Source organism: Columba livia, chromosome 1 (genome assembly GCF_036013475.1).
Source record: "Columba livia isolate bColLiv1 breed racing homer chromosome 1, bColLiv1.pat.W.v2, whole genome shotgun sequence".
NCBI lineage: Eukaryota > Metazoa > Chordata > Aves > Columbiformes > Columbidae > Columba > Columba livia.
The window spans coordinates 122,361,810-122,385,539 of record NC_088602.1 but is presented as its reverse complement, the minus strand read 5'-3'; the positions used below and the strand labels follow the sequence as shown (position 1 = coordinate 122,385,539).

Genomic DNA, 23,730 nt, shown 5'->3' with positions numbered 1-23,730 from the left:
GGCTCTGTTTGGGCCTAAGCAGTTAGCAGGACAAGCCAGCTTGGTCTAAATGCTCTGAGGCTCATGTGTGAACATGAGGGCGGCTCGCAGGCAGAAGGGAAAGGCCGGCTGGTGCCTGTCGCTGCCAGCAGCACCTTCTCCTCATACCCCTGCTGAGAGCAGGCAATGCTGCCAGAAGCAGCACATCGCAAAGTGATGCTACAGAAAAAATTACCGAAGAGCGAAGTCTCTTCATGCCGTTCACCCTCATTAGCTTTTATTTAAAACATGTCACGTTATGCTAGCCCAATAGTCCTCCAGCTTCAGCTTAATTGAACTGGCTGAACTTAATATTGACTTTCTGTTCATCGTATTTTCTTTCTGCTCTTCATATAAATGGGCATAAGCTTGGATTCCACACTCATGTATGTGGTTCTTCCTCACTCATACGACTATTGAGCATCCTTTCAGAAGGGCATTAGATGCCACCTTAATGTTAAAAAGAAATTACTAAGCAATTGTCCATCATGAGATCATGGTCTCAAAACCTTCATAAAGGTGAATAAATGTCATTTACATGTCTACAGCAAACTGAAGAAATGTTTAATCTGTTTCTGGTTCAGCCTGCTAAGATGCGGCTTTCTCTGGTACAGCTGTTGAGGAGGAGGATGTTTAAATCACTTTCTCCCAAAAATATTTTATTATAGTTTTAAGGTGGGATAGCTGACCAAGTTACAGACAGGCTTCAAAAAGGATTATAGACAGGGTCTTATCTTAGTTCACACTTGCTGTCAAACTGAGTTCACAATTTGAGTTTATCATCCACAGAGAGAACTCTCCCCTAAGCCTTAGAGGTCTTGATAGCTAGGAGAGGAAATACATGCACACCTCCCCCCACCCTTAATACCAAGTTTAGAAACATCTTAAGCTAAGAAGTAACTTAATATAGTACCAGGCTAGTTTAGTAACCAAGTTAGCATGAAACATTACTGCTTTTCTCATATTAACAATAAACCATTTTAAGGCTGGTTCTACTGCATAAAAAACACTTATGCAGGTCTCCCAGAAGCCAAATTAATTTCTATTGCAATCTTCTGCATTGATACTACTAAAAGGCTGGATATACCTTAGAACTTAGTTACCAAACTATCCTGGTACTATATTAAGTTACTTCTTAGCTTAAGATGTTTCTAAACTTGGTAGTAAGGATGTTTTAAGAGGAGGACATTAGTAGGCCAGAGTGTGTTAATATTTAATGAATAACATTAATATTTCTACATCCATCATATGGGAATACAGAAAGCCAAGGTTAACCCACAGAATAAAGTACACATCGCAGCATCTTCTGCCAGATATTAACAGCTAGATTAATTTGATGGTTTAAGGTAATGAAAGAATGTGTTGTGAGTTTGAGGAGGAGTTACCAAAGATAAGTTCCTGGGGCTTAGCCTTTTCTGTTGTTGTTGTTCCCACACTAAGCAGGTCAGGTAGCCACAGGGTATAGATTTTCTTTCCTGGACCACTTAGCTATTGTTGTTAATACAGTTTGTTAAAGTTATCACCATTTTTTTATTTTTGTATTTTTTTTTCTGTGCAAGAACACAATGTTTTTTATAACTTCAATGAGGCTGTTAGAATGCCAAACCCAATGAAAGCTCATTTAATTAGGGAATATAGCTTTGATGAAAAAAAAAAACAAAAACAAAACAAAAACATTTAACTGGCCTATAGTCTTTCTTCTGCTGGAACGTGCCCTATTGCAACAATTGCAATGCTGATGGAGAAGGAAGGACAGGAACCACAGAAAGTGAATGAGCTCAAGAGCTCTCTCTAATTAGCCTCTTCTCTTGCTGCTGCCAGAAGCAGAGCACCAGACTAGGCGGACCACTGCTCTGACCCAATGCTCTGTCCTTCTGAGTCAAGCCACACTAATGACTAGAACCTGAATTTGCCCAGGTCCCCCCTGCTGGCTGCCAGGTCAGGAGAAAATTTAACACAGAAGAGGGGGCAGGTGGAATTAGGAGTAACATGCCCTAGGAACACAGTTGGCACGTGACATTTTAAACTGGTGTTTCCTGAGAGAAGAACATGCAGAATGCCAACTCTGCAGTCAAATGGAGCGGGGTGACCGAAGTCACCAAGTTCAGACCCAGCTCCTGACGGCTGTGTGGGTGGCTTGGGGCAGAAGGTTTATGCCGTGACCTCTCAGACCTCTTACCTGCAAGGCAGTTCTTCCAGCTCCCCTCACCCAGCTGTGTCGTCTGCTGTGGCTGTGACTTTGTAGTTTCTGTTAGGGGAAGAGAGTTGCTGTTCACATTGACAAAGGTGAAATTTCTGGTGGTAGTCATTTGTCGTTCTGCCAGGCCAGATAACTTCAAGGATTTTACTTTTTTATCTTAATCAGCTTATTTATTTTTGGTAAGAGAAACTGATATTGTCTTCACATTCCACCTAATGTAGTATCTAGGGAAAAGTTGTGTGTTATATTTTGCACTGAGCTAACATGCCAGCACAGCTGAAAGGTGAGTTCCTGCCCTAGATGCACCATCTGAGCTGCTCATTTCATCCTGTATTAAGTTAATTCACATAAGTAACAGAAAAATAGTCCTAAACATGCAGTAAACACACCAAAAAAGTGCTTGACAAGAGCGCAGTGGAGGAGCTATGATGCCCTGTCAGGTGTAAGAGGAGGTACAAATGGGGGCAGGACCTTTTCAGCAGCAGCTGCTATAGATTCCCTCAGCCTCAACTATGTAATGAAGCTTAGGAGTGCTGTAATCATGAAATGTGACCTTTACGTCACTTCTCGCTTGCTGTGCTTCAGCAAAGCTTGACTGAAGTGGGTAGGTGTTACTCCCATCTTCCTGACAGAAAAGATAGAGCTTTATCAGAGCGGGGGGAATCACCCCTTCAGTTTCCACAGTGGTAGAAACTTTTGAAACCACATCAATCTGTGTGTCGCTGCTCCAGTGTTACTTAATGGACAACTAGCTGCCACTATGTGTCACTAGATTCAGACCCAGGGCAGCATGAGATGGACAGAAGTCATCCATACCTCTGTATCTAGGCACTGAGACAGCTGTCAGAACAGATTACCCTTCATTTTGTTACCTGCCCAGATATTATGTTTTCAGGCCTTCTTGGAAGTCTGTCATGAATTCAAAAGCCCACAAAATTTGATTATCATATTTCCCTTCCTGCTTGCCGGTAGGGAGGAAGCAACTGGTCTTTGCAAGTGAAGCTGGCAGAGATGCTTAACAACAGGAAGAAAACCCTGCTGAGAAGACAGAGTGTATCCCTCGACTCTCTGTGCTGCACAGACGTGAGGTGACCTGCGCTCACCAGCAGGTGAACCTGCTCTGGTGAGCTTCTGCAGCCACGTGACTATGTCAGCAAGCAGTTCTTCTTATTGACTCTCCAGCAAACTGTCCAGAAATGAACCACCAGACACTTTTACAGCCCATCACAGGCAAGCATAACAGATTATTTGAATTTGAACTATGGGCATTTTCCAGGTCAGAAGGATTCTGGCACTTTTCTTCTCTTTCTTCCTTTGCATTTAAAACACAACTTGTTTTGCAGATTTTTTTAAAAATTATTTTTATGTATAATATCAACTATCACAAGGTACAGCCTGTTCTCACCTCTGTCTGACAGATTATCCTTTCATGGTGAAAATTCCCCTGGGTTTGGAGGCTCACCTGCTGCTGGGTGTACTAAGTCTGGCCGGGATGGAGTTAACCTTCTCCCCAGCAGCCTGCAGGGTGCTGTGCTTTGGACTAAAGCAGTGACTAAAACAGTGTTGATAACACACCAGTGTGGTGGCTGTTGCTAAACAGTGCCTACACAGTGTCAGAGCCTTCTCCCATTCTCATTCTGCCCCCAGAGCTGGGGGTGGGCAAGAAGCTGGGAGGGCACACAGATGGAACAGCTGACGCAAATGACCAAAGGGTTATCCCATACATATAGTGTTGTGGTCAGCAACAAAAGCTCAAGGAAAAAGGGACATCAGTAGTGACAGCATTTACCTTCCCAAGTAACCATCATGCATGCTGAGGCCCTGCTTTCCAGGACATGGCTAAATGTTTGCCTGCCAATGGGTAAAAGTGAATAAATTCCTTATTTTGCTTTGCTTTTACACAAAGCTTTTGCTTTACCTATTACATTTATTTTATCTCTATCAACAAGTCTTCTTGCCTCCTCCACAGGGGAGGGAGAGAGCAGCTGTGTGGGCACCCAGCTGCCAGCTGGAGTCAACCCCACACACGAGGTCAAGGGAAACACAAGCTCAATTGGGTGAGACTACCTGAATCAGATTCAGTGGATAATATATATTTTCTTCTTTTTAGGAAAATACATTGCGTGTACTTTTAGACAAACAAAGAACTGAACATTAACACAGACTATACGACACTAAAGCAAGGAGTCACTCAGAAAAGGCTCTGAATTGGAGACGAGACCGATCACTCAAAACATTTAACTGCTCAGCGCTGTATCATATGGTTGTTGGTTCTAATTGTTTTTACTGCCTTTAAATAACGAGTGTACAAGGTGTCTTTAATTTGCCTTTATTCTTAGGTCAGACAATATAATCACTGAATTGAAGAATGAGGTTACTGGTTGAAATACAAGTGCGGTGTGAGACAAATATGGAAGATAACACTTTGCAAATAAATTAATACAGAATAATTGTCATTGCATAGTTCAGAAGTGAAAAGTAGGAGGCAGCAGTGCGCACGTGCTGTGAACTGACACACACCACCACGAAAAACCGAGTTCCTAGATGAACTCTTGCAGCTGCAAATAAAACAAACCAAAACAAAAATGCCCCAAACCTTAGGGAGTACTAACTATTAAAAACCAGGCAGAAAGAGAACTAATGAGCTTTTTTTTTAATTTTCTTTTTTTTTTTTTTTAACAGACCATGCTGCAGAAGGAGTGTTTTCTTTACAGACAGAGATGCTTTTAGATAATCTGTCTTGGCATCCCATAGCCTGTCATACCCGACTGTGATGCTCCTTTGTTGCTGCCCATCTGAAGGCCTATTACGTTCTGTCCCTGACGGAGCTGCTCTTCTGAAAATCCTCGTCGATTCTGCTGTGCTTTCCTGTCCAGATGCACACAAAAAAACATACTGTCATTCTGTATATGCCCAGAGCATCATGAAAAGCAACATGAAATTGGCTTTTGTTAACAGATGTGTCCCCTGTAACGCAGTATTTCATTTGCACCATCCCATGGGCTAGGCAATACTGGCTGGGCTAATTGCTCTCCTGCAGTTAGAAGCAATGCTCTAGTCAAACGTACAACACTTCAGACTTCCACTGTAGAGCTTATTACTTAACCACAAGGGACGTTCCCAGCAGCTATGACAGGTAAAATATTTATGTAGTAGTGCATATAACACTCATGATAGGATTAATTTGTGTTAAGCCCTATAGCCGTTAAAAGCTGTAGTCCATGGGATCTGATCAATGAGGCACTTACTGTGCTGTAATACAAGTTGATATCCATCTAGAGCAACCATACAAATTGGTATAATTTAAATCAGTGGAGTAAATAAGAGCTGAATGTACCCAAAGAAACAATGGGACAGAGAAGTGACTTGCTCATTTTTACAGAGTGGATGATGGTTGCCCGCAGGACAGAACAGCTGCTCTGTTGCCATTTCCAGATCTTTCCTCTAAGCAGTAGACTTTGCCCTTTGCACCTGTGTCTGAACTATAGGACAGTCCTTTATCTTCTGTCAAAACATACTGACCACTTTTGTTTGGTGTCCCCAGTCTCAAAAGCCCTTCAGGTCAATGAACCTTCATTGCAGTTTAAAAGGAGACTTTCCCCTGAAAATAGCACCAAGGGCAAAAGTGGCAGTTAAGAAGAAACACAAAAGTTTGTACTCTGTGGCCTTGCAAGAAGCTGTTCACCTTAATTTTTCATTTATATAAATCAATTACAAGGGAGAAAGATCAGTCTGTGGCTGCCAAATAAGCTGTAAGAATCAGCAGAGCCCCAGACTGAGAGTGCCTTTCAATCAACCAGACTTGACTCCCACCCAGGTACAATCTTTCTGCCTGCTGTGTCTGTCCGTCCTGCGATCAGGTTACCCTGCAATATGGCATTGCATTACAATTCCCCTTTCCTCCGCAGCCCACCACTAGATGAGAACACTAGATTAGGTGCCTGCTGTGATTGAAAACTATCAACATGATCCTCTCTGTGAGGGTCTGATCCTGCACTGTGCTGAGCACCCTGGCTCAAGTCCAAAAAAGCACTTAAACTCTTTGCCAGGCTCAGGGTGTTCAAGACTTTGCAGAAGAGCCCACATCTGCACGGAAGCCCAGCAAAACAGAAAGGTCCACAGAAAACCAGTACTGACCTGTGATTTTCAGAATGGGTCTCTAGTGTTACAGACTAACACAAGGACTTAGAGAAGCCCATCACAGGATCACACAGCTCCTGCCGGAAAGCATGCCAGAAGGCACGCAGAACTTCATATAACCCCTTCTCACTGCTGCTTAATTTCTTTTCCAGAATCCTTACACAGACACTGAACTACTGCCAGGATCTCCAAGAGAGGATGTTATTAGAACTACTCCCATTACCTAATTGAATCTCAGGTTCATTGTATCTGCCTTTATTTTAATTAAAATTCCAATAATGCATTCTGTTTTTTCATTATTCCTCCCAGAATTTTCAGCTGTGTTGTGGTGTAATTTCACAGAAAATTGGAAAGTTAACACTGAACAGGGAAAACAATGAGAACTGCAAGCAGAAATTGAAAGAGAGACCAAAGCAAGGTCTGGTTATGCAAATACAAGTTGATTACATAAATAGTTTGGATCTTATCTTGTTAGGTTAGCATCATAAGCACCACATTTAGTATATGATAGTCTTACAGATAACAAAATGTACTTATTATTTGCTTTTAGGTTGGTGAAAATGGCCTTAACAGAGATGTAGAAAAATTGACGAGGGCAAGTCTATTCTCCTCCGTGTCTCCCCTTTTCCAGGTTCTGTTTGGCCTGTCTGCCATTACCTGGCAGTACCCTTGCTGCAAACTGAGCCGACCGTGCAGATCTGTTAACTTTTCCTGCCAACTTTGCACCAGTGCTTGTGGCTGCCAAACCGCAAGACAACAAACAGCTGCAGGGCCATGGACCTCCCTGGAGCACACAAGGATGGGGGAATCAGGCCTGGTGGGACTGGGCGTGTGAGACACTGGTGATGGAAAGTTAAATGGCTCATCTCAAATGTGATGGTACTCCAGTCACTGTAGATGGATGCTCTCATTCCATTTAATCTTGACTTCATTCAGTTTATTTTAAGGTGATTAAGAATAGGCCTGGAAGCCCTGACTTATGACTAACGCTGGGTGGCAGTGAGGGAGCTTGATCTGCCTGAAGGGATGGGTAAGCTACAGAGAAAATAGCTCCTGATCTGCCATATGTTATTTCCTTATAGAAATAACATCAGTTTTCCTTAAGGCAGTGGCTATAAAATTCTATTTTAGGGGCTGCGATAGATATGGGTTGGCTATCCAACTAGCACGGGCAGGACAGACAGCTAGGGGAGAAAGGAGATGATCACATCTTCCTTTATGCCAATGAAAACTGTTCCCACCTACAATTTAGAGTCCAGATGAAAATTAATTTTTCCACTTAAGACTTTGTTTTAGTTACATAAAACAAATAAGCCTGTCTGGGTCATAGAGATTTCATGTCTGGTTTATATTAAAGCCTGTAACTGTATTTGACTTTTTAGCCCAATTATATTCAATAAATACAAATCTCTCTGTGGACTGTATTAAGTTAGTTTAAACTCATTTCATATACAGAATGTAAAGGAGTTTGCAGTTATTCACCTAAAATTCAAGTCTCCCTTAGCCTCAGTTGAAACTAGCTCAAGGTTTAAGACAAAGCAAGTGAAGTTTCTTTTGCCTTTGCTGAGCCACCTAGACATCAGAAAATTCAAGGAAACTGAAGACGAGCAGCCAGCACTCTTTTTGCTAACATGCCTTGGACATTTCGGCACAAGAAATACTCTCGGATGGCAGAATCTCATGTCAATAATACGCCTGTAGGGCAGGAGGGCTAACTGTGGGAGGATTTCCTTTTCTTCCTGTGCCTGCTTCTCAGCCAGAACAAATGGACTTTCAGAGAAAATAAACAGCTTTGCCAAGGTAGAGAATTCTTCACAGAGAAGTAGTACTCCCCAAGGAAAAAGATGAAAAGGCAATGAAATCATTTTTGGTTTGATGAAAAAAAAAGAAAGAGGGTTCATGTTGCCTCTTTGCTCAGTAAAGGGGTCACTTTACGGGGATTTGTGGACATCTGTGACAGCCTTGTCTTCATTAGTCTTCCCATCTGTTATCTGATGTGAGGCAAAGGGACACCTTTTCTACCAGCTACACTTATGACACACATATTTGCATGGCTGCTGCCATTTTTATTCCCTTTTCTTCATAAATGGATATAGAGGATTAGCTGAAGCCGTTAAATAGATGAATGTCATCAAAACTGGTGGCTGAATTTCATTGCTATCCTTCCAAGGAGTGGGAGTCAGGGATAACGTCAGTGGGCAAGAAAATAATGTCTCTTCTTCAGCAACCAGTGTGGGCCTCTCATCCAACAAGAGGGATATGCTACAAAACTTCCCAGAGCAGGATGCTGCTGTGTGTCTTAAAGCCTAGAGGCATGCAACACTACCAGATTCTTTGTGACGACAGCTCTGGGAAGCTGTGGTTTGAATTTTACCTGTGAAACCAGGATGGATCCCCTTTGTAGCAGCCGTCATCCTTGGTGACTGCCAAACTGCCTAGAGCCATTAAGGTTCTCTGCACTGCTGCCATGTCCTTCCCTAGAAAGCCAGACAGTGAAATTAATATAAGAAATACTTGCACAACAAATAGTTTGGCACACTGATAAACACTTTTATCCGATTCATTAACTAATTTCCTCAACTCCCCTGCAGAAGTGCATTAGCAGCATAATAAATGCCACTTTACAGTTACTGAAATGGAGGTATTGGCATGCAACAGCTTATTAAAAGTCATCAAGGGGACAGTGTTAAAATAAAACCTAACAATTCAGATATTTCCAGGCCTCTGGCTATTTTAATGCTTTCTCACATACTATTTTAAGTCCTTCTATATAATCCTTTTGGCAAATTTTTTTCCTAAGAAGAGGTCACTTTGGTGTACAAAGAACAGTAATATACTCAGTGAAACATGGGTGAAGGAGAACAATACGTTAAATAACTGTGCTGTGCCTCAGTTTCTTCACCTGTAAACTGGTAAGACCGATCCCACCTTTCAACCCCTGGAATTTCCAGTCAGTCCCTGTGCTAACAGAACTCATAGCAGTCCTACAGAGCTCCTGTGCAGATAACTTCTATTAGTCCTTCTCAATTTTAACATCAAATCACCTCCCAAATCCTTCCTATTCTCAGACTGCCAAAAATTGACACTATGCAGTTTCCTCCCTTTAGTTCCTGCGTTCCAGTGCACCAGCCTTCCACTTTCTCTTTCCCTATGTTACCTCACTTCACTCCTCATTTCAAAAAGTTAGGGCTCATCTCATCTTTAGCCAAGTAAAAGTTACAAATCTGGTCATCACTAGTTATTTAGGTTTCCCCCATTAACAACAGAGAGAGAAAAGCTTCCCAGGGGATAATTTATCCCGTCTGTATTGGGAAGGGTGAACTTGCCTAACACTTGCTTAGAGGTACACCTTTCACCTAGCTGAAAATTCACCCAGTTTCCAAGAGGGCAACTTACTCCTTTGAAATATAAGGCTCATTTTCAATAGAGGTTTGCATTTAGGAATGTTATCCCCTTTTCCTGTCTATCCTTCCAAAATTAAGATAATAAATGAATTTTCCTTTTTGGTCAGCAGCTTTTGTTGATTCCTTCAGTGAATTAAAAACAACAACAACAAAAAAAAAGACACAGACATTTTTTAAAAAATAAGATCGCTCATTTTTTTCTTAGTTCTTCTCCTGCACTTTGTCACTTTTAGTAAAAAGGGCAAGGAACATAAAGACATCAGGGTCAAACAGACTATAAGTTACAGCACTTATTTCCAATGATGTGAGGTGGTAAATTGTTGAAAATCTGGCTTTTGCCTCTCTCTTCTGAAATCCTTCCACAAGTGTTTCTGTGACTCACCTCCCTTTCTTTCTGTTCCAGTTCTTCCTCTTTCTTAAAATCATGTATCTAGTTAGCAGATTTTGACTAGAAGTTCTTTACATGGGATAAGTAATTCATAAAAACATGAGATACTAGAGACATCATCCTGAGAACAGATTTCAGAAATACCTCCAGCTGACCAATATTAATACAAATTGCTGTAGACAAGCTGGAGTGTTGCACATTCTGCGTTTGTGCTATGCATCACCCTGATTATTGGCAGACACAGCTCGGGGCTTCAGTTCACACAAACCTAAATGCGTAACACACTGGCTGAGGTAACGAAGACACCCTGAAGCTGAAAACATCTAGCAACTTCCAACTGTGGCTGTCACACAGCCTATTAAAGTTTATGGCGATCCTATCTGCAGGGGGACCATTTGCTCTGAAAATAAATTGTCAGCCATCCAGAATACTCGTTTTATTCTATTTTATGTTAATGCAATCTGCATCAGACGGAGTCCTTGCTTAAGAGGGCAGCTGAAGAGCCAACCTCTCACACAGGCATGTCCACAGGCGCACATGGAGGAGCATGAGGCAGAAGCACCCTGAGCTCCCCAGAGCAGCAGATGTACCATATGCTGTAGCAGATGCCGCGTACAACGTCCTTGGGATGCCTCCCGTGTAACGAGGAGTGCGGTGACTGACTGGGATGAAGAGGGATGTGAAGACAGATTTAAAAGTGAATGAGGCAAATAATGACAGCAAGCACAGGGGGGAAAAAAAAAAAAAAAAGAAACAAAAGGTGGGTAGCGAAGTATGAGGATGGGCTGGGGGAGCCATCTGGCAGCCCCCCACGCTCTGCACTCAGCTCCACTTTATTTGGCAGTGGTGAGTGGGAGAAGCTGCAGGGGAAAAACAGATCAAGTGGGAGTCGAGCACCACAGGACAAAACAAAGCCACGGGCATGGCCCTCCTTTACAGAGACTCCTTGCTGCATATGAGGGGTGCTGCGGGTGAGGGAAGATCCCAAATCCGTGTGGTCTTGTGATATTTGCCTTCTTCCAGCAAAGGACACAAGGGGCTCGGTGGTCAGCGTAAAAGGGCCATGGAAAATTTTAAATCTCTACTGAGAAAGTCACCTAACACTGCAGCCACCTGACAGAAGGGATAATCTGCATTCTCTGAAGCCAGGATTGACTCTGGCACTGCAGGAAACTGTGGTCAGTGCCTTCCCTCTGCTCCAGTCCTTGCTCATTGACAGCCACGTGGGCCACCTGCCCAGCACCCAGCTTCAGCCTCCCCAAATCCTGCTGCAGGGACCCACACTGACAGTGTTTCTTCTGCATCTTCAGTCTCCTCTACAGCGTGCTTGGACTAGCACAGCCACGTAGAGGATCTTGGCACTGCCTGTACAAGGAAGAAGGGGCTGCTGGTCCCTTCTTATGGTAAGGGAAAGCTGGCAGGGAAGCCTTCTTCTCCAGGTCCAGAAAGGGGAAGGGTCAAACCCAAAGACGGAGAACTGCTCTGCAGAGTATTCCTGAAATGCTGTTTTGTAAAGACTGAACAAGTAGCCAGAAGTACAGCTGCCTCTTGCCTGCCTGGAAATACACCAGGGAGGCATCTGTAAAAAACAGCGAAACATAATATCTTAGGCATGGATTAGGGAAAGCTACTCAGCACAGTACATTTATGTAATAAAGGTCCAAAAGAGAGGCGATACTTCTCCTGGACTGAGAAGGTGCAGAGATAAAGAAAAATGCAGCAGATGGACTAAATGAGTTTGAAACAGCCAACAGCAGATTGCATCCTAAAACATTTTCATTAATCATTACTAAGAATTTCAAAGCAAAAGCTCTCGGAAAACAATTAGCACCAGAGAAAAGCTGTTTTTCAGTCACACATACTTTTCTTTCCCTGTAAACATACACCGACATCTCCTCTCTTTCTAAAGAGGTTATGGCCTGGAGCTTAGGAGTGCTGTAATTATGAAATAATGAAAAAAAGACTGTCCTTTCTGTCCAGCTAATGCATCCAGGTTCAGATGGTTCAGCCCTGAAGCAGCACAGATGCTAGAGGTCAGAGTTACGGTTAGACACAAAAAGCTTGCAGTGACTCACTGCTGGAGAGACATACTGTTTCATCTCAGCACTGAAATGAGCAGCAGGAGGGATGAAAAGGGAGTGGGAAAGTGAGGAGACATAGATGAGTTTTGGGAAATCCTAAAATAACAGCGGAGAAAAGTCTTGTATGTCTCCTTCTTAGCTTGTGGGTTGTGTTTTGACTTCCTGTCCTCTGGAAGTTGCTAGCTTTTTTTCCTTATTTCTGTGCAAAAAGGTGGTGTGTGAAAAGAAGACAAATGAGGAGAGAGCCACCATCATTAGGAGGTTTTTGTCTTCAAGCAAGCTCTTTAAATCCTGAAGATCAATGCACCGTACTTTCATTTGTATGGTGCAAAGCCCTTATGGGATGCAGAAGACTGCAAAGAACAGCATCTGAAATGAGCTATTATCATCCCTTACAAGATAGATGGGGCTTCTCTTTCAGCATCAGCTAGGCTGAGGTGGGGAAGATGTTACTTCAGGGAAGAAAAAAGTCCCCTCATTTAAGATATTTAAAGGTAGCTTGGATGAAACCCTAAAGGCTGAACTAGAAGAAGGAAACCTGCCCTCGTGCCCAAAGGTAGGATTTGTCAAGCAAATCTGGCACTCTGAGTAACTCCAGTATATCCTTCCCTTCTAACTCATCTGCAAAGAATCCCCTGGTATTCCGTTCCTCGAGCTGTCCTTCAGAGGAGTAATCTTTTTCACATATTCCAACAGTCTATGAAAACAGATCCCACTTTTTTTGCTCCATGTGTGCTCCTTCACAAACTATATGACCAGCTTTCTCAATGGATGGCTTTCCTCTTTCCACTTTTTCATTCTCATGGCAGATTTTTGACCCTTTCACTACACTGCAGCTGTCCTTGTTTTGAGCCCTCACACGAAGCGTTTTTCATCACCTCATCCAGAGAGATGCAGGATATACAGTGTATTTGGTGAGAGCACCAGGACGAGATGCATTGTCACAGAAGTGGGCAAAACCAGCCACACAAACGCACAAGTGACTCAGCTCTTCAGCAGCTGGAACACACAGTTTTCACTTCGAGCATGGGATGGAGATAGCCCTGACCTGGGTTACTGCAAAACCACAGGGGCACTCTGAATTTTTTCGCTGTTGCCATAGTGACCTCCCTAAAAAGACTGTATCCTTAGAGAGATTCTCAGCTAACATGGTGTTAACAGTGAGTTTTGCTTCTTGCTAGTCATAAATGAGCCCTCATAAGATCCACAGAAGCATAAATGCTCCTGGGAATGCATTTTATAGCTCTAATTTAAGCCTTGCTTATAATTTGAAAACTGCAATAAAATCTTGCTAACAGAAAATAAAGGTTTTCCATATTTGCTATTAGGAGCTATTTACTTGGAAATAATTAGCATAGGGAACATTTGCTTTATTAGGTCTGTGGATTTCTATCAGAATTATGGGCTTTTGGATAACACATGAGCTTGGAAAGGCTACGTTATGCCCTCAGGGCAATATAAATCCCTCAGAGGAGATAATGCACCACCAGAAGAACATGGTAATGAGGTAAGGCAAACAGAAACAAAAGATAATTACATTAGAGAATATGCCTTAGACAAAATGCACCGTTACAAAACATCAAAGCAAGCAAAATGAAGATTGCAAGCTGACTTCAAGTTTATTATTTTTACCTTCCCATAAATCCACTGTTTGGAAAATATCTGTTGTTCTTACTCCGTAGATTTCAGCAGCTTTTAAGAACTGAGAAATTTGTTCCATCTGCTTGAAAGCCATTTTTGATTCAGAGATCTTTGCAATGGGCTCATTTCCCTTTGGATGTAAACTGTTTATTAACTTGCATAACAGCTGAGAGATAAATACAGAAACAAAATTAGAAAACAGGCACCAAACTAGAAGGCAATTTCTGCACAAGAAATGATGCTGCAAAATGTTTTTGACCTGGCCAGTTTCTGTCAGGGACATAATTTCTTCAATTAAAAACAAAAAAAAGTGAATTGATAATAATCAAAGTATATCAGAAATGGATTAAAGCTTTCATCAACTGATGGCAATAGCCAGACCACGTAAATCCTAATCTGCTGGAAACAACAAAGCAATCACTGGTAAAGGTTACGTAACAACTGACAGAGAAGAAACCACATGCCCGAGCCAAAAAAAAATAAGCAATGTCAATTGAAATATTGTTAAAGTCACTTTGGCAGAGATTCAATGATTAGCGTATTCTTACAGCCCACTGCAAACAGCAGCATCTGCATGTTGTTCAATAAACCAATGGAATACAATGGTTTATCTACAGAATTATTCCCCAAAATAAACAGTTACGACAGAATCCGATCCTTCAAATTTTCTGTGTCTCTTCACCTTTTCCTGTCAACACCGGTTATTTCTTAAAGAGAAAAGTATTCATCTGATTTTAAAATAGATCTCATTTAACTGCATGAGAAAAGGTGCTGAAGGAATGAATCATACTCATACATAATATGCATGACTCATAAGAATCATAAGTGCTGTACTGTTTCCAGTGCACTAGTAATTATCTTCCAAGATTAAGATTCCTGGTCAAAAAGAAATAAATCAGATACTAAGATATACATTGCTGCACTGACCATAAGCTCAGACCAGTCTAGCTAGATGAAGACAGAAAATAAGAACACTGTGCATACAAACACACACAAGCACATAACCACACAAAACACTTACCGTTCCATCCATCAACCAGCTCTGAAAATGTTGCCTTCCAGGAGGAGGGTGCTCTATCTGTTCTCCACACTGTACAATAATCCAGTTCACCAGCCTAGACTCTAATTCCGGGTCATATTTCTGTTCAATCTTTTCCTGAACTTCTCGGCTTAAGCCATAGCTTGGTCCTCTGTTAGCCATCTCTGGAACCAAAGCAGAATTTACTTAGTGGGTAGAGAGTCCTGATCTGCAGCTTTGAAGTAAGCACCAGAAAACAGAAGAATAAAAGAGTGAGCAGCCTGCCCTATACGTTAGACAGTTGAACAGATGTTCATCAACACTGAAAGTAACTGCATGGCACCGGTTATAGCTGTTCTGCAGAACAGGGGAGGGATCAGCGAGGGAATATCCTTTTCCAAAAGCACAAATCAGCTACAACATTAAGGGAAAAAAAAAAAAAAAAAGAAGAAGGAAAAACCAGAAATCCCCCCTGCACAACCACAAAAACAGAAGACAAGCAAAATTTAGGACAGAGCAGGCTTTTAAAGAGAGGCTTCTGCTCTGTTCACAGAGAACACAACAGAGTTCTCAGATCAATGTTAAAGCTGCCTGCAAATCCAAAAGCACCTTAAAATTGCCTACCTAATACTTTCTTATAAGAAGACGGCTGTACATGGGAGCTCAAGCAATCCAATTAAAGATGTAGTCAGGGTTTCCCTCAGCAGAGGTGCAGGGATGGATATCCAGAGATCAGTGAACTGAAAAGCCTTAATGAATTGAAGAGCCGAAGGCTGCCACAATGCCCTGCTGCTGCTGCAGCATCGTGGTTTGAAGAGCAGTGTATTGATTTGATTTTCCTCACACGCGAGGAGGGTCAGAGCAGGGGCGTTGCTAAGAGCCATTAAAGCGGCCTACCTCCTCAGACACAGCCCGGGGAGCCTGTTCATCTCACCCATCTGCAGCCTGTTTCTGTGCATGTTTCCTCATGCACTGCTCACCCCACAGGCTCGGCTTTACTCCACCTCGTCTGCACTAACCCAAACTGCACCGAGCATCCCAGTGCCAGAGTGTTAAAAGCACCAGAATTCACCCTGTCAAACAAGATAACATAAATTACTACGCATCTAGTTTATTTTTCAGGACAAAGCAGAAGCAAAACCTCTTTCTTCCCTGTTCTGCATCATGATGCTAACAGGCTTAGAGCGTGAAAAACAATTTCTCCTCTTTCTTGTTCAAGTGCTGATAAAAAGTTTCAACAAGGGGACAACTGGATGAAAAGTCAAGGAAGAGAAGGCAAGTAGTAGAATATTTTATCACCCTATTGTTAGCAGGTATTAGGCCATCAAATAGTGTATTAGTGTCGTGAGAATACAACTTGAGCCACTAAAAACAAGGGGAAAATACCAAAAACTAGCAAATCTACTATAAAGGACAAGGATCACATTTACTGCTGGTATGAGTCAGCGTACTTCCAGTGATAGCAAGGGAGTTATGCCCCTGTACAGTAGTTTAAATTTGGTTATACCACTGCAGTGGTGGGAGAGAAGGAGAGTTAAGACAAGGGACTTTTCTTCTGGTCTGATTTGTACAGATTTATCCTTTATTAAACAAGATAATTTTGCTCCTCTCTGAGTTGTACCAGACTTTGTCAAATGACTTTCACCTATACTGTGTTACCTACCCTGCTATGAAATTGGCAAACGATTCATGTTCAGCTTGATATGAAAGGAGGCTGATAAACCTGAGGCGGATACACAGTCAGCTTTGCCAACCAAAGCCCTTCTGCTGCATTTAAAAAGAAAAAAAAAGGGCAAAAGGAATACAGCACCTTGTATATCCATTTCATAATGGCCTCTTCATTCATTACCTTCTCATTTTAAGACCATGAATTCTCAGATTTATACTGTTTCAGATGCTGCTGGGCTTGAGCAGACTCAAGAGATGAAAGATTTAATAGATGACCCAATTCATTGTTGTCCTCCACACACATTCCATTTCAGTGCTTTCTCTTCTTTGCACTGGTAGTTTTAAAACTCTATGAAATATTTGGTTGCATAACTCAGAGCATGCTACGTGACAGGGCCACCGCTTGAGCGTTTTCCGTCCCAGCGAACACGCTGCTGAAGGCACAGCAAGCGCGCAGGAACCGAGCCTGCAAACCGAGCCTGGAGATCAGAGGAGGAGTAAAGTGCAAGTGCGACAGGAAAAGGCGGTACATGAACGTGGCGCCCTCTCCATACAAGCAATTAAGAGCTGGGCCTTAATGCTCTCTGGCCAGTCCCACAAAGAACAAGGAGCTTTATTTTTTACTTTCGGATCCTTTTGCGTTCTTCTGTTTGGAAAGGAGCTGCCCATGTTGCTTGGCTGTTTATGGTCACACCAGGGTGTTCAGCGCTCATTAGCAATGGGATTTCATGAAAGCTGCCCACCTCTGCATCAGCGTCTGACCCTGTTTCCTAACTTGGGGGCAGGGATGGGTAATTTAACTCCCCTAAGCTGCAGAGCAGAGGTCTGCCCCTTCACAGATGTTGGATATGTAACGTGTTCTCGAGGGACCATTCCATACTGTGAAAGCTGAAAAGCAAGCTTGTCCATCAGTATCAATTTTTAATAAGGCTTTGAAAACCAGGAAAGCTGCAGAAGATTGGAAAAATGCCAGCCCCCTAACCAATATTTCCAAAGTACAAGTAATCAAATCATAAGGCTGCTACTGTGTCATCAATCCTGGGGAAAACAATGGAATTAATTTATTTTAAAAAGTGATAGTGTTGATGCAATTTACTAAAAGCTCTGCAATACCTTAGAGTTGGTTACTGCACGACATGTTGATTAGCGAACTAAACTGATTCTGAAACGACATGGCACATTAAAGAGATTAAAGCTGGCTAACTAGTAGGTCCTATATTACGACCATAATTGAAAAATCCCACGTCATCCATGCTGCAATGAGTAGATAACAAAGATAAAGAAGACTCCTTGAAAGCAGTCTACCTGAAAGCAGGCAAAAACATGTCTCACTGCAGCCAAAGTCCAGCCTTCGTCACAAAAGTGCTTTTCAGAATGTAGCACCCTGTCCTATGAAACAGCAGATGTTAAAAAAAAAACGCAGAAGGTGACAGAAGATGAGAAGGTGGGCACAGACTCTGGGTGACGCTGTGATGAAAGGACTTGGCTGAATAAAACATGGTATGTGCAACAGCAATAGGAATATCATATCCAGTTTTGATGATCACTCTCCGGAAAAAGCGGTGAAAGAATGAAGTATGAAAAATATGAAAAATGAAGTTCAAATAGTCACTCCAGTAACCACAGGACTGAAAATGAGAGCCTGTACAGTAATCACCTCAGGAGGATTATCTGTTTAGCTCACCAAAACCATAAGTTAAGAAATGGCAAGTACATGCAGCTACAAAGCAAAGAACTGAAGGAACTCAAGTTCCTTCTGATGGATGGAGGCATACTAAAGCCTGGTGGTTAGAAAGGTTTTCAGCAGCAAAAGTGCTACTATTGGAGCACTTCACCTGCTTCTTCCAATGGATTTTGTCCTCTTATTTGTCTTGGTAACACAAGATTGGAAGTAACAACTAAAAATACAACTCTGTTTAATAAGTAGAGATGCAACGTGAAGACTTGAAGTAGGATTTAATGCCTGTAAGCACCATGGCTCATCTTACGCTTTCAGATAATGACAATATTACCCTATTAAGTTAAAATCATCGTAAATCTATAAAGAAATGCTGCCAACAACCACAAAACCAACATTAACTAGCTCACTACACATATTTAGATCGAGGGTAACTTGATAGCTTTCAGTGTCTTCAGACTGGAACATCGAGGGAAAACTAAAACTTATCCTGCTACAGAGCAACCCTTACACTTTGTTAGATTCACTGTTTGGCAATTCACTCCTCAGAGTTTGGTGTTTCAGCCATCCCAAAGCACTGTCTCCAAACTATGCTGGGTCAAGGCCCATCAGACAAAGCTATCTAGCAATTAGAACAACTGGGAAGTCCAGCCTCCATTTCCCAGGTCTGCCACTGTGCAATAATGGACCTTTCACAACTAAGTTCAAACAAACAACATAAAGAAATTTTCCAAAGCTGTAAACCAGTTTAGAGCATCTGCCTTCACAAAGAAACTTCTGAAGGGCTGCTGAAAGATATCCTTTCATATATGCCTCTGTCATGATGCCACGTTTTCTAGAATTGCTCTGCAGACCCTTGGTTTTATTCAAGGCCTTGGTTTGTCGTAAGACAGGTGGAGATGTTCTACACAAGAGAACCAGTCAGACTAGGGGAAACAAGGCTATTGAAATATTGCCATCTTTTTATCTGTGCAAACAGGGGTCAACATTAATTTTAAAAATTCTGACTTCCCCATTCATTTGAAATCTAAAATCTACAGAGCCTTGAAGACAAAAAGTGCTAACTTAAGGAAGTATCTTGTTTCTCACCTGCAAAAGGGTTTCTTTGCCAGCTCTGAAAATGTTAATCCCCAAGCAAGTTCACAGTTTGAACACCTCAAATTTGGGATTAAAAGCAAATTAATTCAGGAAAGAAGGACCTTCCTATTTTTGGGACAGAACAGAATGGTTCTGGACTGCAGAACATGGTGGCTCCTAAGGCTGCCATGACTAGAAGGGTTTCTGGGATTCATAAGTCTTTGACCACCTTCTAGGCAGCTTGCCAGCAGAAACAGTTATCACTTACCGCTGAAAACCAATTTCCATAGTTATAATCGCTAGCATTCTCGATATTCAAGATGACCTTGGAGGTAAATTGTGCATTTTAATTCTCATGATCTTTTAAGTCTTGTGCTTGATTGACAGACTCTTTGAAAGAAAACCAACACATTTCATTGTATCAATTTTTTATGTGTCCTCAATAAAAACAGAACTATCTTGGTTTGAAAGTTATGCTTTGCAATACACATTTACCAGAAGAACAGAAAAGAAATAACATCTTTTTTTATTGAAACATAGGTCAAACAGACAGCGAGATTTGCAAACACAGAAGCAAGATCAAACCCCCTAACTAAATAAACGCTGCTTCTTATGATTAAGGGATTTAGCTTTGCTGTCTGGGACATTTTCTAGAGTTACTGTCCTAAGGACCAGCACACCCCGTCATACCTTCTGCCAGCAAACCACATTCAACACAGAAGCAAAGGAGAGGATTCTCCTGAGGCCCAGACCTTATCCCAGGCCGCAGAATCATAGAATGTCCTGAGTTGGAAGGGACCCACAAGGATCATCGAGTCCAGCTCCTGTCCCTGCACTGGACAACCCCAAAATTTACAACATGTGTCCGAGGGCATTGTCCAATTGCTTGTTATTGTTGTCCAGTGTCCTTCAGGGATGGCTTTTCCAGCACCAAAGTCCCGACAGGCCATTTACATCACTGCAACCTCGAAGCGTGCTGCTGCCCAGCATACCTCCACCACAGACCTCAGCACCTGCTTCCACCCCAACCAGCAGCAGTGACCTTCTCATGTTGCCATGTGGGAGGAAAGTGGACAACGTGGTGCAGGTCAGGAGGCCCAAAAAGAACACAACCTTTCACGTGCTAGCCTAAAAACATTTTAAATTTGGATTTTCATTTCAGGACCAAGGGACTGGAAGTTTCAGCAGCTGTCATTTGCTCTTCATTCCAAATATAAATGCAGAGCTAGCCGAAGCTCCTTGCCAAACACAAAACAAGACACTGCACCAGGCTGAGAACAGGTTTATTCCTCACTCGTGAGCAGATCACAAGCTACAATTACTGTGTCATATGGAGGATGCTCATTTCTCTTTAATAGAATAGAAGCATTGGACCATACATATGCAGGACTTCAAAGAGAAATACAAGGTTAAGCCTGCAACTAGACTGCAATAGGTCCTGTAATTTAGATTTATGCATAACATGGCCAAGGCCAAGGCTGTAACTAACATTCTTCTGTTCTAGACAAATATGTACTGCAGAGTAATGAGGTCCTATAGTCACAAGTAAATCTGAGCTATATAAACTGACCTATAAGCAGTAAATCTGTGAGCAGTGTATTTTTGTCCTTCATCTCCATTTCTTCTTCCCAGCCATTAACAGTAACCTTTTCCCCTAGAAAACACCTGCCAGGAGAAAAGCAACATGCACAGCAGCATTAAAACTGTGTCTGTAGGAAGCTGCCTGCTGTTACACAAAGGAGCTGAGTTCCCTCTGCCTTTCCTGTCCCTCCTGGGCTTGAGAACAAGGATGGAAGGGCGAGAGTGCACACTGATTTTTGGTGTTTCTGTGTGCATTCCTTACACAGCTGCTGAGCTCTCACCAAGTCTTAGTGAAATTCTGCATTCTCATATATCTAACTGAATTTGTACCACAGCTCAAAGCAGAGACCACTGATCCTAATAGATGGGTGAAACACACAACCTTCTTCTATTTCTAGGGAAGACTTTAACGTGATTTAAAACAAAACACAACACACAAAACTGAGAAGTACAAATCTCATGATTCCCCAGGACATTATTTTCCCTCCCACTTTTTTATCTTACCCCCCAGAGGAGGGGACAGGGACCAAGGAGAAACGACAAGCACAGACCTAACGTAGTGACTCTGACCAAGGCACCGGCTCAGAAAATGTTTTAATTCTGTACTGCACTATGACAAGAGCATTGAAAACATTTGAGCAGCTGCAGAGACAGAGCTGGTTGAAAGTTTCTCTCTAAGTGCATGTTGATTTTATATGAAAAGCATGGCACCATAAATCACTTAGCCCCAATGAACAACAATGTGTCCAAGTGAGCACATAATCAAAATTAACATAAAAATGAAACAGCAGGAGGCAGTTCTTCTAAGGCCTATCCAGTTAGGGGTTTTTTGTGAACACTGCTTTGTTTGTATTTAGTGTCGATGCAAGAGAAAATAAGTTAGCTAAACTGAACTACATGAAATACTTAATACCATTTAACTGAAAGAAAAATAAACAAGTTGAAGTGTGCAATACAAAGCCAAACAACAAAAGAGACAGAATGAATAGAATACTGGACTAGAACAGCTCAATATACACAGAATAAGAGCACTTGTTTATTAGGAAACAAGTTGAACAGGCATCCAAGACTCTTTCAACATACTGGTCTATTGGAGAGTTTAATCCCAAACATAGGAAAGCAAGCCTCACCATTTTCTTCTTTTTTTAGAAAGCAGAATTGTTTGTTTCACAAGTTGTCTCAAGTAGTTTGATTTTGCGACAGATCTGAAATGAAAATGTTGTTAAGGACTAGAGACAGTTGAGGTCAGCTGGTAATGCTTTTGTTCCTTTTTCATCAAAACTGTTACCTGCTTCTTTGGTATAACGTGCTAATCAACCTTCCTGCCCAGCTCTAAAAGCTTTTTGTTATTTACCCATGAAACTTGAATAACTCCTCAGCAGGAGTTAATGTTATGTAGTCTAAGCATTACATACAAGATAAGTACCTCAAGGTGCCTATTCAACTAGTATTGTTTGATCAAAACCAACACAAGAAGCACTTGAGTTGCTCGGTCACCATCCAGAGCTTCCTTGTGCTGCGACAGCAGCGTCAGCCCCAACACGCTTGTACTACACGCAGTGACAGACGAGCCCAGAAGTCACCTTCAGACCTGCCGAAAGTGAAAGGCTATGAGAACACTAACAGCTTCAGTGAAGAGCGCAACTGAAAATCTTTAAGTGTAGATTGAGGTATCCAGAGAAAACCAACCCTTCCAGGCAGCACAAGAAGGAGATGCTAAATTCAAAAGCATAAGACACTGATCATCTCCTGCAAATCAAACTTATTGTTGAGGATCTGTTGGTTAGATACTCACACAGCATATTCTGCATTTGGCAGTGAATCAGAAGTCCCCCCCCCCAAAAAAAATTTTTTTTTTTTTTTAAAAAAAAGGACATAAGGATTCATTACAAAACCATGCAGAGCTTTCCAAATATGCAATATACTAATTTAATATAGTAGTTCTACAGAGGAAAGAAATATTTGTTTTTAAACATGACTAATATCAAAAATAATTCACTCCCTAGGCATCAACTGGCAAAGACGAAAGAGATGCCACAGGCATTAACTCCAGGGACAAAACATAGTGCTGAATAAAATTGGAATGACACCCTAATATGCAGATATAACACTATTCAAGATTGTCAAAGCTTCCTGATAGGTCAAGAGCGAGTCACAGGTAGGATGTAAATCTCCCTGCTTATCATCTACACCTTCTTTCAGGCATTTGAACACGCCAAGTTGGAAATCATCAAAATGCTGGTAATTTTCAGCATGAACACAAAGAAAACGCCATGCTTGCAAAGAGAAACACCAATGGAACTACTGTGTCAAAGTTAGAGGAAAAAGTCTGAGTGCATAAGGTCTACCTCAAAGATGCCTCTTCATATTTAAGGAATATAGATTAAATTTAGAAAATGGTAAGTGAACACAGTGCACTGGCATTCACAGAATCTCAAAATGCCATCTGGAATACTGTCTGTGTAAAGAAAGTATTGTCTCTTCCTTTGAATTTGCGCTGTATATCACAATTTTTGTAATGTAAATGCTACTCATCTCTATTTAGCAAGTAGAGAAGGAAAACAGACAACTGCAAAACAAGTGGCACACACAAATAACAAAAGAACCTCCCTAGGATTAAGTTTCAGTAATGCTGTGGCTTGAGCAAATGATGCTGCAGTTTTGTATACTCAACAATTGTGTCAATCCTGTTATGCTGCCTTCTCCCATCTGATGTTCTACAGCAGAATGGGAAAAAACAAAACAAAAGCAAACCCCAAAACAAACAACACAACATAGCCAGCACCAAACAAGAAAAAGAAGCCTTAAAATTGCTGCTCCCCTTCACATTTGTTTT

General features: G+C 41.8%; 2 protein-coding genes across 3 annotated transcripts in view; both read right to left on the bottom strand.

Moving 5' to 3' along the window:
* The window catches only part of TMPRSS7 (transmembrane serine protease 7), a 51,026-nt gene extending 46,702 nt beyond the window's left edge, over nt 1–4,324 (bottom strand). The window contains exon 1 of the mRNA XM_065076216.1: nt 2,198–4,324. The gene's annotated coding sequence lies outside the window, so the exon portion shown is untranslated. The remainder of the gene's footprint in view (nt 1–2,197) is intronic.
* A 207-nt stretch (nt 4,325–4,531) lies between these two features.
* TAGLN3 (transgelin 3) lies at nt 4,532–15,896 on the bottom strand. 2 transcript variants are annotated; one of them, XM_005502593.4, is made up of 5 exons: nt 15,515–15,896; nt 14,894–15,075; nt 13,864–14,038; nt 8,733–8,835; nt 4,532–5,086 (listed from the first exon to the last, which is right to left on the bottom strand). In XM_005502593.4, the coding sequence occupies exons 2-5, from the start codon at nt 15,071–15,073 to the stop codon at nt 4,945–4,947; spliced, it is 600 nt and encodes a 199-aa protein (XP_005502650.1). In that variant the 5' UTR covers nt 15,074–15,075; nt 15,515–15,896; the 3' UTR covers nt 4,532–4,944. The 2 variants fall into 2 exon arrangements, with proteins under 2 accessions (XP_005502650.1, XP_064932334.1); XM_065076262.1 differs by having other exon boundaries at nt 15,788–15,837.
* Between the last annotated feature and the right edge of the window lie 7,834 nt (nt 15,897–23,730).

What these genes read in the sequence shown, in the direction of transcription:
- TAGLN3 (XM_005502593.4), bottom strand. Translation starts at nt 15,073, where the DNA reads ATGGCTAACAGAGGACCAAGCTATGGCTTAAGCCGAGAAGTTCAGGAA. An exon ending in GCTGGTTGATGGATGGAACG is followed by an intron (nt 14,039 to 14,893) that starts GTAAGTGTTTTG and finishes TTTATCTCTCAG; the next exon opens with CTGTTATGCAAGTTAATAAA. An exon ending in AACAGTGGATTTATGGGAAG is followed by an intron (nt 8,836 to 13,863) that starts GTAAAAATAATA and finishes CTGGCTTTCTAG; the next exon opens with GGAAGGACATGGCAGCAGTG.